This window comes from Kogia breviceps, chromosome 3 (genome assembly GCF_026419965.1).
Source record: "Kogia breviceps isolate mKogBre1 chromosome 3, mKogBre1 haplotype 1, whole genome shotgun sequence".
In the NCBI taxonomy this organism is placed as follows: Eukaryota; Metazoa; Chordata; class Mammalia; order Artiodactyla; family Physeteridae; genus Kogia; species Kogia breviceps.
The window spans coordinates 93,317,424-93,334,709 of NC_081312.1; the positions used below are offsets into that span (position 1 = coordinate 93,317,424).

Sequence of the window (17,286 nt, forward strand, 5' to 3'; positions counted from 1 at the left end):
GTTTGAGATTATATACTCATTATTACAATTACTTAAGATTAATGTCTCTCTCTCCTACCAGACTCAAAACCACATGAGTGAAGAGACCACACTTTTTTTGTTCACATTCTTAATTGCAAATAGGTAAGTAGCATAGTACCTGCCACATAGTAGGTACTCAATAAATGTTTAATGAATGAATTTATTTATTAAGTACATGCTATGTTTTAGGCAATGTGCATATGTCCTTTTCACCTATTATCTCACTAATGCTTAAAACAAGCCAAAAAATTAGGTGCTATTACCCTTAGTTCACTAATAATGAAACTCAGGATTAAAGAATTTAAATAACTTGCCTGAGATTTTTTTTTTGCCTAGTAAGCATTAGAGCCAAAATTAGAACCCAGATGTATCTAATTCTAAGGCTCTTGCTCTTAACCACTATTTTTAAAGCTATATGAAATAGTCCATTAATTCATTAATTCATTTACTCATTCAATGTGTGTTTAAGACTGTGACTCATTCAGAGTCCAAACAGGAAACAGGTGACACATTGCTCAAGGATAATTAGAGAAAGGTTTATTTATAAAGGGACTCTTTACATAAGTGTGAGTGGGTGTATCAGTGGTATAGAAGTAAAAGGTTAATGCAGTAATCAAGGACTTGGTAGTAATCAAGATGTTTCTCAATCTACACCAGAGGGTAGGATGAGGGAAAGGGGTGGTTATTAGACCCTAATAAGAGAGACCCTAAGGAGAGAGTTGTGTAAAGTCTGCAGCCTTTAGAGGAAGAGTGACTTAATGTTGAGGGACCCAGCCAGCTTGAAGGTAGGCAGTCTGGGGGAATAAATACCTTGACCTCAATCTTCTTCCTTTGATCTCTTCCCAGGGACCCCCAATGATAGGACCAAAGTTCAAGGAAACCTATTAGGGTAAACCATACAAGTCAGCCTCCCAAGTCAGAGGGAAGAGTGTGAAATGGTGAGAGTAGATCTGGAGGGGCAAATGGAAGACATCCAGCACAAAAACCTACTATGCACCAAGATGGTGCTGACTCCTATGGACGCCTTAAATGAATAAGACTTCTCACTTGTACCCTCAGAAACAGGCCTTTCTACTCTCTTGAGATAAAGGAAAACCATACCAGGGAGGCATGGCCTAGCTGTTAATGTATATTAGACCCTCATAAATTATAGATTTGTAAAGTAAACCATGTTTATGTCAACTATACTCCTTACACAATCCTCAATGGCAGGTATAACTAGAGTAATAATACAGAAAGAATAGTTAATAATTTGTTTGGGGTAACTTTCATAAGATCTAGGTATTCACCTAGAACTAGTTCCCCAAATTAGATGTCTCATGACTTAGGGGTTCTGAGACACTCATTTGTTCAACTCTGACATTGACGAAACCAATGATTCCTCTGCCTGGGGTTACTCTAATTGAACTTTCTATTAACGTTTGTGCCTAGACTAAAGTCAATGTAGGCATGCTCTGCTTTACAAATATCTGCCTCATGAAGATCCCCTGCCAGTGAACATCAAAGTCACATCACAAAAGAGGGTGATGCCCCACTTGTCTCTGCCGAGATCCAAAAGCAGTACATTTTCCCAACTCTCAGCCTATGGAGCAGACAATGCACTGTGAATTGATGCTGAAAGGAGGGAGACGCAGGGAAGGAAAGAAAATAGCATTTGTCAAGCATCCTCTTCCATATGCATTGCCTCACTGAGCCTTTACAGCGACTCTCTAATGTACTCATTCTTATCCCCATATTATAGCAGAGAAAACTAAAGCTTAGGAAGTTTAAGTAACCGAGGTTTAACATTCTCCAGCTGGTAAACAAATCTAAACCCAGATCCGTCCAATCCAAATTTTGTGAACTATCTGTTACACTTTTTTGGAGGGAGACCTGTCCAGCTTACCACTCCACTTTCTTCTATGTAGGAGCATTTTCCCACAGAGCCAACATTATGAAGGAAAGCTTGACCCCTGAGGGGCTCTCAGCAGCTGTCCTAGCATAACATGCTATAGCTGAACCATACTTCCGAATTAGTCATTCCAAACAAGATCACACAAATGCAAACAAAAGTTTGGGCTACAGCCCACTCCTAGGATGATGCACCGCCCCATTTCTCTAATGATAGGGAGCAAACCAAGAGGGTCCTTCACATCAGAGGACCTCCAAGAAATCTCCCCTTCATTAAATGGAAAGACTAAAGGGGGAAGGTAAAGAGAGGTTAACGTATAAGCCTAGCACTCTTTTTCTCAATACAAGATGCAAATAAGGAAATAGATGATCATAGGTTTATTCCCCTGACTAAAGAGCAAAAGCATCTGGAGAAAACATTATGAAACCAGATTCATCCCCAGATAAAACTGTATATACAGCCTCATTTCTAGGGATTTCTCAAGTCCTTACAATGGCAATGCCCCAAGCAGCAAGAGCCTTGCTAACACCCACAGCTGAGAGTATTTAAGAGGAATTGGGAGGATTTCTCTAGATTTGGAACACTTTTGAGTTTTTAATGAACATTTTGTTGCTGTTGAAGCAAGTCAGTTAAGAAGAACATTCCAGTTTTGACTGCACATATAGTCAATGGGCCCAAGACACATCTTAATTTGCTGTCACAATAAACAGGATTTTTTAAAAATCAAGGACTGGCAATTGAAGCCATGAGTGAAATTTGAGAGGCTTTACGAAATGGTGCTACTGTAAGCTTCCTTAGCAGGAGAGTGCCATCTTGGGCCCTTAGAAACAAAGTAGAGACAGGAAAAGTGGCAGCAGGCAGAGGAAGAGGCACTCCCCTCCCTCCCCCAAGTCCCATCCCCACCTCCAGCATGCACAGTCTTTCCAGGACCTGCTGTCCTGCTGACGAATAGTAGAAGAAGCTCTGAAATAGATACAGAAATAACTGCAGGATCTCTAAGAAGCCTTTTCCAAAAGGATTGCTTGAACTTGGCAAACTACAAAATTAACAGCAGAGCTGGGGCTTTATTAAAGGTAGGCTGATTAATACATATAATGATGGGGATGATTGAGACTGGGTTAGAGAATGAGAAATTAAACAACAGGTATCATAAATAGTGCTACAATGAACACTGTGGTACATGTCTCTTTTTTAATTAATAGCCAGGACATGGAAGCAACCTAAGTGTCCATCAACAGATGAATGGATAAAGAAGATGTGGCACATACATACAATGGAATATTACTCAGCCATAAAAAGAAACAGAATTGAGTTATTTGTAGTGAGGTAGATGGACCTAGAGTCTGTCATACAGAGTGAACCAAGTCAGAAAGAGAAAAACAAATGCTGTATGCTAACACACATATATGGAATCTAAAAAAAAAATTAAAATGGTACTGATGAACCTAGTGGCAGGGCAGGAATAAAGACGCAGACATAGAGAATGGACTTGAGGACATGGGGTGGGGAGGCAGAAGCTGGGGCAAAGTGACAGTAGTGACATACATACACTACCAAGTGTAAAATAGCTAGTGGGAAGCAGCTGCATAGCACAGGGAGATCAGCTCGGTGCTTTGTGACCACCTAGAGGGGTGGGATGGGGAGGGTGGGAAGGAGGCTCAAGCGGGAGGGGATACGGGGATATAGGTATGCATATGGCTGATTCACTTTGCTGTACAACAGAAACTAACACAGTATTGTGAAGCAATTATACTCCAATAAAAATCTATCCCCCCCAAAAAACAGTAGATACCTAGCATCTGAGTAATTAAGGCCCATGCACTCTTAAGAATAAGTTCATGATGTCAGTGTTTCCTTGCAGAGTGGGGCCACACAAACTATTTCCAGAGCAGCAGTGTCTTATCCTGGTGCCCTGCACTCTGCAGTCAACCCAGAAGGGCACCTTGCATGCAATAAAAGCACCGTGCTCATCCAACCTGGAGAGCCGCAGACTGTGCTCACGCAGATCTCAGGAAGGGCTCTCCCATAACAGACCCTGGAGAGTCTTCTGTACCTGCAAAAATAACCATTCCAAAACACCAGCTGGTATTCCTCAGGACACAGCCCCTCAGGATTATCTTTTCATTGTTGAGGGAGTGCTTGCTGCACTTCCAAGAGAGGACTCCAGTGAATTTATCTAGTTTGTTGTTAGGTGCCTCACAGACAACAATCCCTGTAAAATACAAAAAACAAACATCTTTATGACTCACCTCAAACTCTCTTTAGAGGTCCACAGTACTGCTTTAGCACCCAATTTCTAACATACAGTACAGTTTCCTTCTCTTTTGGACAGCACAGTGTTATATATACACATATGCACATATATCCTAGGCTGTGCTAGGAAAAATCATCTGGGAGGGGTACAAAGATGGAAATCTATCAGATATTTTGAAACATAATTTTCTACACTGTCCAAATAAGAACAGAAACCTTAAGAGCCATGGGATGTTTATTCCTTTAAAAAGAAAAAAAATCACTAATCTCTACTTTTGGTTTGTAACAAATGATTTTTGAAAAGACAAAGCAGGGATGATCCTAAAAGTTTTTATTTCATCTCTTTTTATTTAATGTAACTTTCACACAGGTTAAAGTGGCATACTTCCAGTTTCACAACCAAAGTTAACTGGGTCTTTCTAGGCTGATAATCAGAATTTTGGGGTTCCTACTATATTCCACCCCCAAGAAACCTGGGTCTTGTTTGCCACATGTGCCGGAGAATGCGTGTGATTCCTTTCAGCTGTTCTATGCTTCTTATCTTGATTAGATTCAGAGATCTGGGGGCTCTCAGAGGCACCATATAACTTGCCCCAAACTGTCCAGAAGATGTTTCTAGTTTTTTTAATACCAAGCCCATTCCAAACTAAGGGCATGCCCATTCTAAATCAATGAATCAATTCGTTCCATTATTTCAATAAGGAAATACACTTTTAGGGTGAGGGTTCTCTTGATAGAAAAACAAACCAGAAATAATCTTTCATGAACCCTGTCACAAAATATATCTAGTAGATTCAAGTACATTTGCATTGCAAACAGTTGGGGTTAACTTTTTATAAGTTATGAGTACAAAGATTTGAAAGACAGAGAGAGAGGAAGAAAAAGAGAGAGGGAAGGAATGATAAAGGAGATTGAGGGTAGATCCAAATAGGGTTCAAGCCAGCCAGGGGTAAGATTAGTGTCTACAAAATTCTCTCTTGAAAACAATAAAAATACATTTATTTAATCAGAAGCCAAAGGGGTAGATTGCAACAAAAAAAGTGTTATTTGGAAAATGAAAAAAGGAAGCACATCTTCAGCATTGATTGAAGGGAAGAGAGGCCAGCCAGGCCTACAGAACCTTGTATTGCACTGTTACACCCCTAACAAACACCTCCTGAACTTACAGGCTTCTTAGATGGGCTCCCTTCCTTAGTAGGAGGGTATGTTTTCCTTTTAAAACTCATGGACCGAGGTGACAGTAGCCAGTTTTCACATGGCCTGATCACTCCTAACCAACCAGATTACTAATATTCATAGACCTTGCTTGAAAAAACAAAAACAAGAGTCTGGAAGGAATGAGAGACTCGAGGGCTCCGGGCTGCTTTTCCAACTCCAGCTACCTTTTTCCAGTATCATAAAAGTGTCGCTGCCTGAACACCCCCAACTGGGACACACACTGGCTTCTTCCCAGACATCCACCGCTAACTGTGAGCGTGCTGGCAGGAGGATTTGGATGAGGCTAAATAACCTGTACAAAGTCACTTTTTATACGAAGGGAAGTGGCTAAGTTCTTGTTTGCTCCCATTACAGCATATATCACAGATATTCAAAAGTAAATGAAAACTGATTTCAACTGGCCCAAGTTGTTTAGACAATTACATTGTGGAAGAGAAGACTTTTTCTAAACTCTAAGAATTCAGTATCTTTTTTTCTTGACCAATAATATACATTCCTGAATTTTGTAGAACCTTGAATTGGGTGTCACCAGCAAAACCTACATAAAATTACAGGTCGACAGCAACCCTCAAAGATTATTCCAAATTCTTGACCCAAGACTCAATTTCTCAGGCTTCAAACTTGGCCACTTAAAAAAAAAAAAAAAAAAAAAAAGGGCTTTGGGCAAAAACAACATGATACACAGTTCCTGCCAACAGGAATATAAAAAACAGGCTCATTTGATCATTTTTATTGTCGTAAGCAAAGACTGACATGGAGGCAAATACAGCCTTGAACATGTTGGCTCGCTCTTCCCTGGCCCCAAGGCTCATCCACTTCTGGCCTGACACCAAGGGTGTGGTTCTAGACAGAAACAGGCAGTAAGGCCAAGGGGCTCTGCCTCAGTTTTTGGAAGCCAAACTCCAATTCAGCCCTTCTGGAAGAGTGTGGGCCCAGTGATTTAAATACATACTAAATACAGGGCCTAGTCAAAACAAAGTGGCAAGAACAAAGCCAAACTACTTTTTTTTTAATCTTTAGAAGTGCTCAGCTTCCCCCTTTTAGCTCCGTTAGCACAAAACACAAGCTTCCCAATGTCTTTTCTGCCTCTTTCCAAAAGAGGTGAGCAGGTTTCTTTGAAGGGAGCACTGGATTCACTTCTATATCCCCATAACCCATCATACTGGCTCCATAATAGGATCTTAAAAAATACTTGTTGGAGAGATGGATGGAAAGATGGTTTTAAGAGAGAGAGACTGGGAGATGATACGAGTATTAGAGCAGATCTAAGATGAATGAAAGAAGTGGTATATTTCCATGGTAATATGATAAAGGGGACTGGAGGACATAATCGCCCAGCCACAATGGGAGACTTAGGTTGTCCTAACTCTAAAGGGATACAAATAAATCTGAAAACAAGGTGGGCAACTTAAAGCACATCAGAAGCAATCAAAACTATATTCCTCTCATAAAGCATAATAAGGACTAGAGAAAAACTGTAGGACCTTTCTTCCCTTTGCTAATAGTGTCAAAGAGTAAGAGGGAGTAAACAGTCAGATGACAATGGATGAGAAAACAGTTTAGGAAAAATAGCATTGTTTCTCACATAATTATTCACTGAACACGTTTAGAGAACAAAGTCATCTTTAATGAGCAATAAAATAACTGGGAAAAAAATCATGTCAATAATGAAGTATTAAATATAATGAAACTAGCTAGTCACAGTTGTTTGCTTGTCTGAAGATAACAGACATGTAAGCAGATAGCAATTCATCCAGTTTGCGGTCACACAGAAATACTCTAGGCCATACCAAACAAAATCCACAAGATTTCACTCTGAACCCTGCCAGCATTCTAAATTTAGTCAGCTGGATTGTGGGTTAATGACCATTCTAATAACCTTCTCAAACTAAAGTGTTTATCTTAAAGTGGAAATCTATAGTTTATCATGAAAATGGAATTCAGTACCCAGTACTTCAAGATTTTTCCAGAGCAGTTGGCTTTATTTCTTTATGGATATTATTATTAGCAATGCCTCTTGATTATCTGCACTACAACTCTTCCCTAAGACAATTACCTATTAAATAAGACATCATGGGACTTCCCTGGTGGCGCAATGGTTAAGAATCCGCCTGTCAATGCAGGGGACACGGGTTCGATCCCTGGTCTGAGAAGATCCCACATGCCGCGGAGCAACTACTGAACCTGTGCACCACAACTACTGAGCCTGTACTCTAGAGCTTGCGTGCCACAACTACTGAGCCCACGATTCACAACTACTGAAGCCCACGTGCCTAGAGCCCATGCTCCACAACAAGAGAAGTCACCGCAATGAGACGTCCACGCACCACAACGCACCGCAATGAAGAAACAGGCAGTAAGGCCAAGGGGCTCTGCCTCAGTTTTTGGACATCTCTAGTTGCTCGCCGCAACTAGAGAAAGCCGGCACGCAGCAACAGAGACCCAAGGCAGCCAAAAATAAATAAATAAATAAATAAATAGGTAAATTTAAAAATAAATAAATAAGACATCATCATTGCTGTTCAAGAGTTTCTCCAGCCAAGAGCTTCTTAGAGTTTAGAAGACTACCCTCTACTGTTGCCCTGATGATTGTGATAAATACTTATTTTGGAGGGAGCGAGAAGATGGCGGAAGAGTAAGACTCGGGGATCACCTTCCTCCTCACAGATACATCAGAAATACATCTACACGTGGAACTTCTCCCATAGAACACCCACTGAATGCTGGCAGAAGACCTCAGACCTCCCCAAAGGCAAGAAACTCCCCACGTACCTGGGTAGGACAAAAGAAAAAAGAATAAACAGAGACAAAAGAATAGGGACGGGACCTGCACCAGTGGGAGGGAGCCGTGAAGGAGGAAAGGTTCCCACACACTAGGAGCCCCTTCGCGGGCAGAGACTGCGGGTGGCGGAGGGGGAAGCTTCGGAGCCGCGGAGGAGAGCGCAGCAACAGGTTGCGGAGGGCAAAGCGGAGAGATTCCCGCAGAGGATAGGTGCCGACCAGCACTCACAAGCCCGAGAGGCTTGTCTGCTCAGCCGCCGGGGAGCTGAGCTTCAGGCTTCAGTCAGATCCCAGCGAAAGGTCTGGAGTTGGCAGAGTGAAAACAGCCTGAAGGGGTTAGTGCACCACAGCTAGCTGGGAGGGAGTCCAGTTGAAGTCTGGAGCTGCCAAAGAGGCAAGAGACCTTTTCTTCCCTCTTTGCCTCCTGGTGCACGAGGAGAGGGGTTTAAGCGCACCGCTTAAAGGAGCTCCAGAAACGGGCGCGGAGCTACTGAAGAGACAAGAGACTTTTTCTTGCCTCTTTGCTTCCTGGGGCGCAAGGAGAGGGGATTAAGGGCACCACGTAAAGGAGCTCCAGAAACGGGCACGAGCCGCGGCTGTCGGCACGGACAACAGAGACGGGTGTGGGACGCTAGGGTTGCTGCTGCCGCCACCAAGAGGCCTGTGTGCGAGCACAGGTCACTCTCCACACCGCCCCTCCTGGCAGCCCGTGCAGCCCGCCACTGCCGGGGTCCCAGGAGCCAGGCACAGCTTCCCCGGAAAAACGCACGGTGCGCCTCGGGCCGGTGCAGCGTCACGCCGGCCTCTGACATTGCAGGCTCGCCCCGCATCCATGCCCCTCCCCCCCCCGCTCCCGCCTGAGTGAGCTAGAGACCACGAATCAGCTGCTCCGTTAACCCCGCCCTGTCTGAGCACAGGGCGTCCTCCGACGACCTACGCGCAGAGGCGGGGCCAAGGCCAAAGCTGAACCCCAGGAGCTGTGCTAACAAAGAGAGGGGGAGGCCTCTCCCAGCAGCCTCAGAAGCAGTGGGTTAAAGCTCCACAGTCAACTTGAAGTGCCCTGCATCTATGGAAAACCTGAATAGACAGCTAAATATCCCAACTTGAGGAGGTGGACTTTGGGAGCAAGATATACTATTATTTTCCCCTTTTTTCTTTTTGTGAGTATGTATGTGTGTGCTGCTGTGTGAGATTTTGTCTGTATAGCTTTGTTTTCACCATTTGTCCTAGGGTTAGATGAACCCGTTTTTTTGTGTGTTCGTTTTTCTGTAATAGAAATTTTTCTTCTTAATAATTATGTTTTATTTTAATAACTATATTTTATCCTATTTTGTCTTCTCCCTTTCTTCCTTTCTTCCCTCCTTTCTTTCCTACTTTGCTCCTTCCTTCCTTCCTCCCTTCCTTCCTTCCTCACTTCCTTTCTTCCTTCCTTCCCTCCCTTCCTCCTTCCTTCCTTCCTTCCTTTCTTTCTATTCTTTTCTCCCTTTTATTTTGAGCCGTGTGGATTAAAGGCTCTTGGCACTCCAGCCAGGTGTCAAGGCTGTGTCTCTGAGGTGGGAGAACCAACCTCAGGACACTAGTCCACAAGAGACCTCCCAGCTCCACGTAATATCAAACAGCGAAAATCTCCCAGAGATCTCCATCTCAACACCAAGACCCAGCTTTACTCAAGGACCAGCAATGAACAGTGCTGGACACCCTATGCCCAACAAACAGCAAGACAGGTCTACAGACCCACCCATTAGCACACAGGCTGCCTAAAATCATAATAAGGCTACCAACATCCCCACACACCACCAGACATGTACCTGCCCACCAGAAAGACAAGATCCAGCCTCATCCACCAGAACACAGGCACTAGTCCCCCCAACCAGGAAACCTACTCAACCCACTGAACCAACCTTAGCCACTGGGGACAGCCACCAAAAACAATGGGAACTATGAACCTGCAGCCTGCAAAAAGGAGACCCCAAACACAGTAAGATAAGCAAAATGAGAAGACAGAAAAACACACAGCAGATGAAGGAGCAAGATAAAAACACACCAGACCTAACAAATGAAGAGGAAATAGTCTACCTGAAAAAGAATTCAGAAAAATGATAGTAAAGATGATTCAAAATCTTGAAAATAGAATAGACACATTGCAAGAAACAGTTAACAAATACCTAGAAAAACAAAGAGGAAGCAAGCAATGATGAGCAACACAATAAATGAGATGAAAAATACTCTAGATGGGATCAATAGCAGAATAACTGAGGCAGAAGGACGGATAAGTGACCTGGAAGATAAAATAGTGAAAATAACTACTGCAGAGCAGAAGAAACAAAAAAGAATAAAAAGAACTGAGGATGGTCTCAGAGACCTCTGGGACAACATTAAGTGCACCAACATTCGAATTATAGGGGTCTCAGAAGAAGAAGAGAAAAAGAAAGGGACTGAGAAAATATTTGAAGAGATTATAGTTGAAAACTTCCCTAATATAGGAAAGGAAAGAGTCAATCAAGTCCAGGAAGCGCAGAGAGTCCCATACGGGATAAACGCAAGGATAAACACGCCAAGACACATAATAATCAAACTGTCAAAAATTAAATACAAAGAAAACATATTAAAAGCAGCAAGGGAAAAACAACAAATAACACACAAGGGAATCCCCATAAGGTTAACATCTGATCTTTCAGCAGAAACTCTACAAGCCAGAAGGGAGTGGCAGGACATATTTAAAGTGATGAAGGAAAAAAACCTACAACCAAGATTACTCTACCCAGCAAGGATCTCATTCAGATTTGATGGAGAAATTAAAACCTTTACAGACAAGCAAAAGCTGAGAAAGTTCAGCACCACCAAACGAGCTTTACAACAAATGCTAAAGGAACTTCTCTAAGCAAGAAACATAAGAGAAGGAAAAGACCTACAAGAACAACCCGAAACAATTAAGTAAATGGTAATAGGAACGCACATATCAATAATTACCTTAAATGTAAATGGATTAAATGCTCCCAGCAAAAGACACAGACTGGCTGAATGGATACAAAAACAGGACCCATATATATGCTGTCTACAAGAAACCCACTTCAGACCTAGGGACAGTTACAGACTGAAAGTGAGGGGATGGAAAAAGATATTCCATGCAAATGGAAATCAGAAGAAAGCTGGAGTAGCAATTCTCATATCAGACAAAATAGACTTTAAAATAAAAACTATAACAAAAGACAAAGAAGGACATTACATAATGATCAAAGGATCGATCCATGAAGAAGATATAACAATTGTAAATATTTATGCACCCAACATAGGAGCACCTCAATACATAAGGCAAATACTAACAGCCATAAAAGGGGAAATCGACAGTAACACAATCATAGTAGGGGACTTTAACACCCCACTGTCACCAATGGACAGATCATCCAAAATGAAAATAAATAAGGAAACAAAAGCTTTAAATGATACATTACACAAGATGGATTTACTTGATATTTATAGGACATTCCATCCAAAAACAACAGAATACACATTTTTCTCAAGTGCTCATGGAACATTCTCCAGGATAGATCATATCTTGGGTCACAAATCAAGCCTTGGCAAATACAAGAAAATTGAAATCATATCAAGTATCTTTTCTGACCACAATGCTATGAGACTAGATATCAATTACAAGAAAAGATCTGTAAAAAATACAAACACGTGGAGGCTAAACAATACACTACTTAATAACGAAGTGATCACTGAAGAAATCAAAGAGGAAATCAAAAAGTACTTAGAAACAAATGACAATGGAGACACGATGACCCCAAACCTATGGGATACAGCAAAAGCAGTTCTAAGAGGGAAGTTTATAGCAATACAATCCTACCTTAAGAAACAGGAAACATCTCGAATAAACAACCTAACTTTGCACCTAAAGCAATTAGAGAAGGAAGAACCAAAAAACCCCAAATTTAGCAGAAGGAAAGAAATCATAAAGATCAGATCAGAAATAAATGAAAAAGAAATGAAGGAAACAATAGCAAAGATCAATAAAAGTAAAAGCTGGTTCTTTGAGAAGATAAATAAAATTGATAAACCATTAGCCAGACTCATCAAGAAAAAAAGGGAGAAGACTCAAATCAATAGAATTAGAAATGAAAAAGGAGACGTAACAACTGACTCTGCAGAAATACAAAAGATTATTAGAGATTACTACAAGCAACTCTATGCCAATAAAATGGACAACCTGGAAGAAATGGACAAATTCTTAGAAATGCACAAGCTGCTGAGACTGAACCAGGAAGAAATAGAAAATATGAACAGACCAATCACAAGCACTGAAATTGAAACTGTGATTAAAAATCTTCCAACAAACAAAAGCCCAGGACCAGATGGCTTCACAGGCGAATTCTATCAAACATTTAGAGAAGAGCTAACACCTATCCTTCTCAAACGCTTCCAAGATATAGCAGAGGGAGGAACACTCCCAAGCTCATTCTATGAGGCCACCATCACACTGATACCAAAACCAAAGACGTCTCAAAGAAAGAAAACTACAGGCCAATATCACTGATGAACATAGATGCAAAAATCCTCAACAAAATACTAGCAAACAGAATCCAACAGCACATTAAAAGGATCATACACCATGATCAAGTGGGGTTTATTCCAGGAATGCAAGGATTCTACAATATACGCAAATCAATCAACGTGATACACCATATCAACAAACTGAAGGAGAAAAACCATGATCATCTCAATAGATGCAGAGAAAGCTTTTGACAAAATTCAATACCCATTTATGATAAAAACCCTCCAGAAAGTAGTCATAGAGGGAACTTTCCTAAACATAATAAAGGCCATATATGACAAACCCACAGCCAGCATTGTTCTCAATGGTGAAAAACTGAAACCACTTCCACTAAGATCAGGAACAAGAAAAGGATGCCCACTCTCACCACTCTTATTCAACCTAGTTTTGGAAGTTCTAGCCACAGCAATCAGAGAAGAAAAAGAAATAAAAGGAATCCATATCAGAAAAGAAGAAGTAAAGCTGTCACTGTTTGCAGATGACATGATACTATACATAAAGAATCCTAAAGATGATACCAGAAAACTACTAGAGCTAATCAATGATTTTGGTAAAGTAGCAGGATACAAAATTAATGCATAGAAATCTCTGGCATTCTTATACACTAATGATGAAAAATATGAGAGTGAAATTAAGAAAACACTCCCATTTACCACTGCAACAAAAAGAATAAAATACCTAGGAATAAACCTACCTAAGGAGACAAAAGACTTGTATGCAGAAAACTATAAGACACTGATGAAAGAAATTAAAGATGATACAAATAGGCGGAGGAATATACCATGTTCTTGGATTGGAAGAATCAACATTGTGAAAATGACTCTATTATCCAAAGCAATCTACAGATTCAATGCAATCCCTATCAAATTACCACTGGCATTTTTTACAGAACTAGAACAAAAAATTTCACAATTTGTATGGAAACACAAAAGACCCTGAATAGCCAAAGCAATCTTGAGGACGAAAAATGGAGCTGGAGGAATCAGGCTCCCTGACTTCAGACTATACTACAAAGCTACAGTAATCAAGACAGTATGGTACTGGCACAAAAACAGAAATATAGATCAATGGAACAGGATAGAAAGCCAGAGATAAACCCACACACATATGGTCACCTTATCTTTGATAAAGGAGGGAAGGATATACAGTGGAGAAAAGACAGCCTCTTCAATAAGTGGTTCTGGGCAAACAGGACAGCTACCTGTAAAAGTATGAAATTAGAACACTCCCTAACACCACACACAAAAATAAACTCAAAATGGGTTAAAGACCTAAATATAAGGCCAGACACTATTAAACTCTTAGAGGAAAACATAGGCAGAACACTCTAGGACATAAATCACAGCAAGATCCTTTTTGACCCATCTCCTAGAGAAATGGAAATAAAAACAAAAATAAACAAATGGGATCTAATGAAACTTAAAAGCTTTTGCACAGCAAAGGATACCATAAACAAGACAAAAAGACAACCCTCAGAATGGGAGAAAATATTTGCAAATGAAGCAACTGGCAAAGGATTAATCTCCAAAATTTATAAGCAACTCATGCAGCTCAATAACAAAAAAACAAACAACCCAATCCAAAAATGGGCAGAAGAACTAAATAGACATTTCTCTAAAGAAGATATACAGATTGTCAACAAACACATGAAAGAATGCTCAACATCATTAATCATTAGAGAAATGCAAATCAAAACTACAATGAGATATCATCTCACACTGGTCAGATTGGCCATCATCAAAATCTCTAGAAACAGTAAGTGCTGGAGAGGGTGTGGAGAAAAGGGAACACTCTTGCCCTGCTGGTGCGAATGTCAATTGATATAGGCAGTATGGAGAACAGTATGGAGGCTCCTTAAAAAACTGCAAATAGAACTACCATATGACACCGCAATCCCACTACTAGGCATATACCCTGAGAAAACCATAATTCAAAAAGAGTCATGTACCAAAATGTTTATTGCAGGGCCTCCCTGGTGGCGCAGTGGTTGAGAATCCGCCTGCCGATGCAGGGGACACGGGTTCGTGCCCCGGTCCGGGAAGATCCGATATGCCACGGAGCGGCTGGGCCCGTGAGCCATGGCCGCTGAGCCTGCGCGTCCGGAGCCTGTGCTCCGCAACGGGAGAGGCCACAACAGTGAGAGGCCCGCATATCACACACAAAAAAAATGTTTATTGCAGCTCTATTTACGATAGCCAGGAAATGGAAGCAACCTAAGTGTCCATTAACAGATGAATCGATAAAGAAGATGTGGCACATATATACAATGGAATATTACTCAGCCATAAAAAGAAATGAAACTGAGTTATTTGTACTGAGGTGGATAGACCTGGAGTCTGTCATACAGAGTGAAGTAAGTCAGAAGGATAAAAACAAATACTGTATGCTAACACATATATATGGACTCTAAGAAAAAAAAAATGTCATAAAGAGATTAGTGGTAGGACGGGAATAAAACACAGACCTACTAGAGCATGGACTTGAGGATATGGGGAGGGGGAAGGGTAAGCTGTGACGATGTGAGAGAGTGGCAGGGACATATACACACTACCAAATGTAAATTAGATAGCTAGTGGGAAGCTGCTGCATAGCACAGGGGGTTCACCTCTGTGCTCTGTGACCACCTAGAGGGGTGGGATTGGGAGGGTGGGAGGGAGGGTGACGCAAGAGGGAAGAGATATGGGAATATATGTATATGTATAACTGATTCACTTTGTTGTAAAGGAGAAACTAACACACTATTGTAAAACAGTTATACTCAAATAAAGATGTTCAAAACAAAACAAAACAAAACACTTATTTTTTCTTAGAAAGAAGAATGTCACCTTCCCATTTTTAAAACCTCATTATTCTTCAACTATTAAGCCTTAGCCATCCATCATCACCACCATAATGGCCACATCCACACTAGCAGTTAAGAGAAGATGCCTTACGCAGTCATATCAGCTTTGCTGTTAGGCTGTGCTTCTGTCCAGGTGAATAGGAAACATATCTGATAAGTTTAAAAAGTCACAAGATGCTAACCAAGACTTTCTGTTTGTTTGGGTTTTTTTAACCAAAAAGAGATGCTTGTTTTTCTGTGTTTTAATTACACACATGCTCTTCTTTAGAAAGGATCACAAAAACACACAAAGATTCCTGAAATGGAGTCAACCTTTCCCTGGTTTGAAACTCAGTATTAACAGTCATACAAAATATGTAAACTTGACATATTTGCAAAAAAACAGATCTCAGTCCAGCCAGTAACAATATGCAAAAGATTCTTAAGCACATTTGGACAGTTTACATCCGGAGCTTTCCCCAAGGCATAAGAATGACCAGTTTACAAATGTACAATTGAAACTATTTCCAGTTATTATTTGTAAATCTTGTCAATTCCTGTAAGACTTCAACATGAAAAATCAAGATCCACTCTATTTTTATACTTGTTATAATTTTAAGTCGTTATGTATCTTTTTAAATAAAATTCAACTGACTACATATCAATTTTTTTCTGATGTTTATAATGTATAAAAATATTTATATGAGAACTTTTCAAATAAATGGATTTACCTACCAAAACCCACCTCTATCTTGCGTATGCTGGTCTCTACTTTTGGCCAGCTCTTCTATGAGACCTTCTTGGGGATCCTGAAATTCAAGATCACTGAGAACGTTTGCTACTTTTTTTTGGGGGGGTGGTACGCGGGCCTCTCACTGTTGTGGCCTCTCCCCCCGTTGTGGAGCACAGGGGCCATGGCTCACGGGCCTAGCCGCTCCGCGGCATGTGGGATCTTCCTGGACCGGGGCACGAACCCGTGTCCCCTGCATCGGCAGGTGGACTCTCAACCACTGCGCCACCAGGGAAGCCCAATTTGCTACTTTTTAAAAACAAGATGATGTCATCTGAGTCCTGGATGGAATTGATCTCTGGAAATTCATTTTTCATTTTCAGGTTTAAAATATTCTTGAAATGTGTATCTTACCCTGATCAGGAGCTAAGCAGTCATGCTGATTTCCCTGACTCTCCCATGCTGCCTTTCTGTTTGCAGTTTAGATCCTCTCATGTCCTTTCATAGACTAGGCTTTGCCAGCAGTCCTAGGTTCATATTCTAACTCCTCCACTTAGTAACCCTGGGACCTTGGGAAAGTTATTCAATTTATTTGGGATTCAAATTCCTTGCCCATAAGTTGGAAGTAATAATAATCTCTTCCTCCCAGGGCTGTAAGGATTTAGTAAGATAATATGTGCAATTACTTAGCATGGTGCCTGGTACATAGTGAGTACTTCTTCATGTGTCAACATCATGTGTAGGGCCTGAGAACTTTAGGACTTTTATCTAATTAAAGGCTTCTTTGGTGGAAGCAACCTAAGTGTCCATCAACAGATGAATGGATAAGGAAGATGTGGCACATATATACAATGGAATATTACTCAGCCATAAAGAGAAATGAAACTGAGTTATTTGTAATGAGGTGGATAGACCTGGAGTCTGTCATACAGAGTGAAGTAAGTAAGAAGGATAAAAACAAATACCGTATGCTAACACATATATATGGAATCTAAAAAAAAATGTCATGAAGAGAT

At 40.9% G+C, this 17,286-nt stretch overlaps 1 protein-coding gene across 1 annotated transcript in view; it reads right to left on the reverse strand.

The window, feature by feature from the left end:
• The window catches only part of ATP8B4 (ATPase phospholipid transporting 8B4 (putative)), a 142,479-nt gene that overhangs the window by 105,033 nt on the left and 20,160 nt on the right, over nucleotides 1–17,286 (reverse strand). Inside the window, exon 4 of the mRNA XM_059057924.2 lies at nucleotides 3,966–4,124. Within this exon, the coding sequence (XP_058913907.2) occupies nucleotides 3,966–4,124 (159 nt within the window). The remainder of the gene's footprint in view (nucleotides 1–3,965; nucleotides 4,125–17,286) is intronic.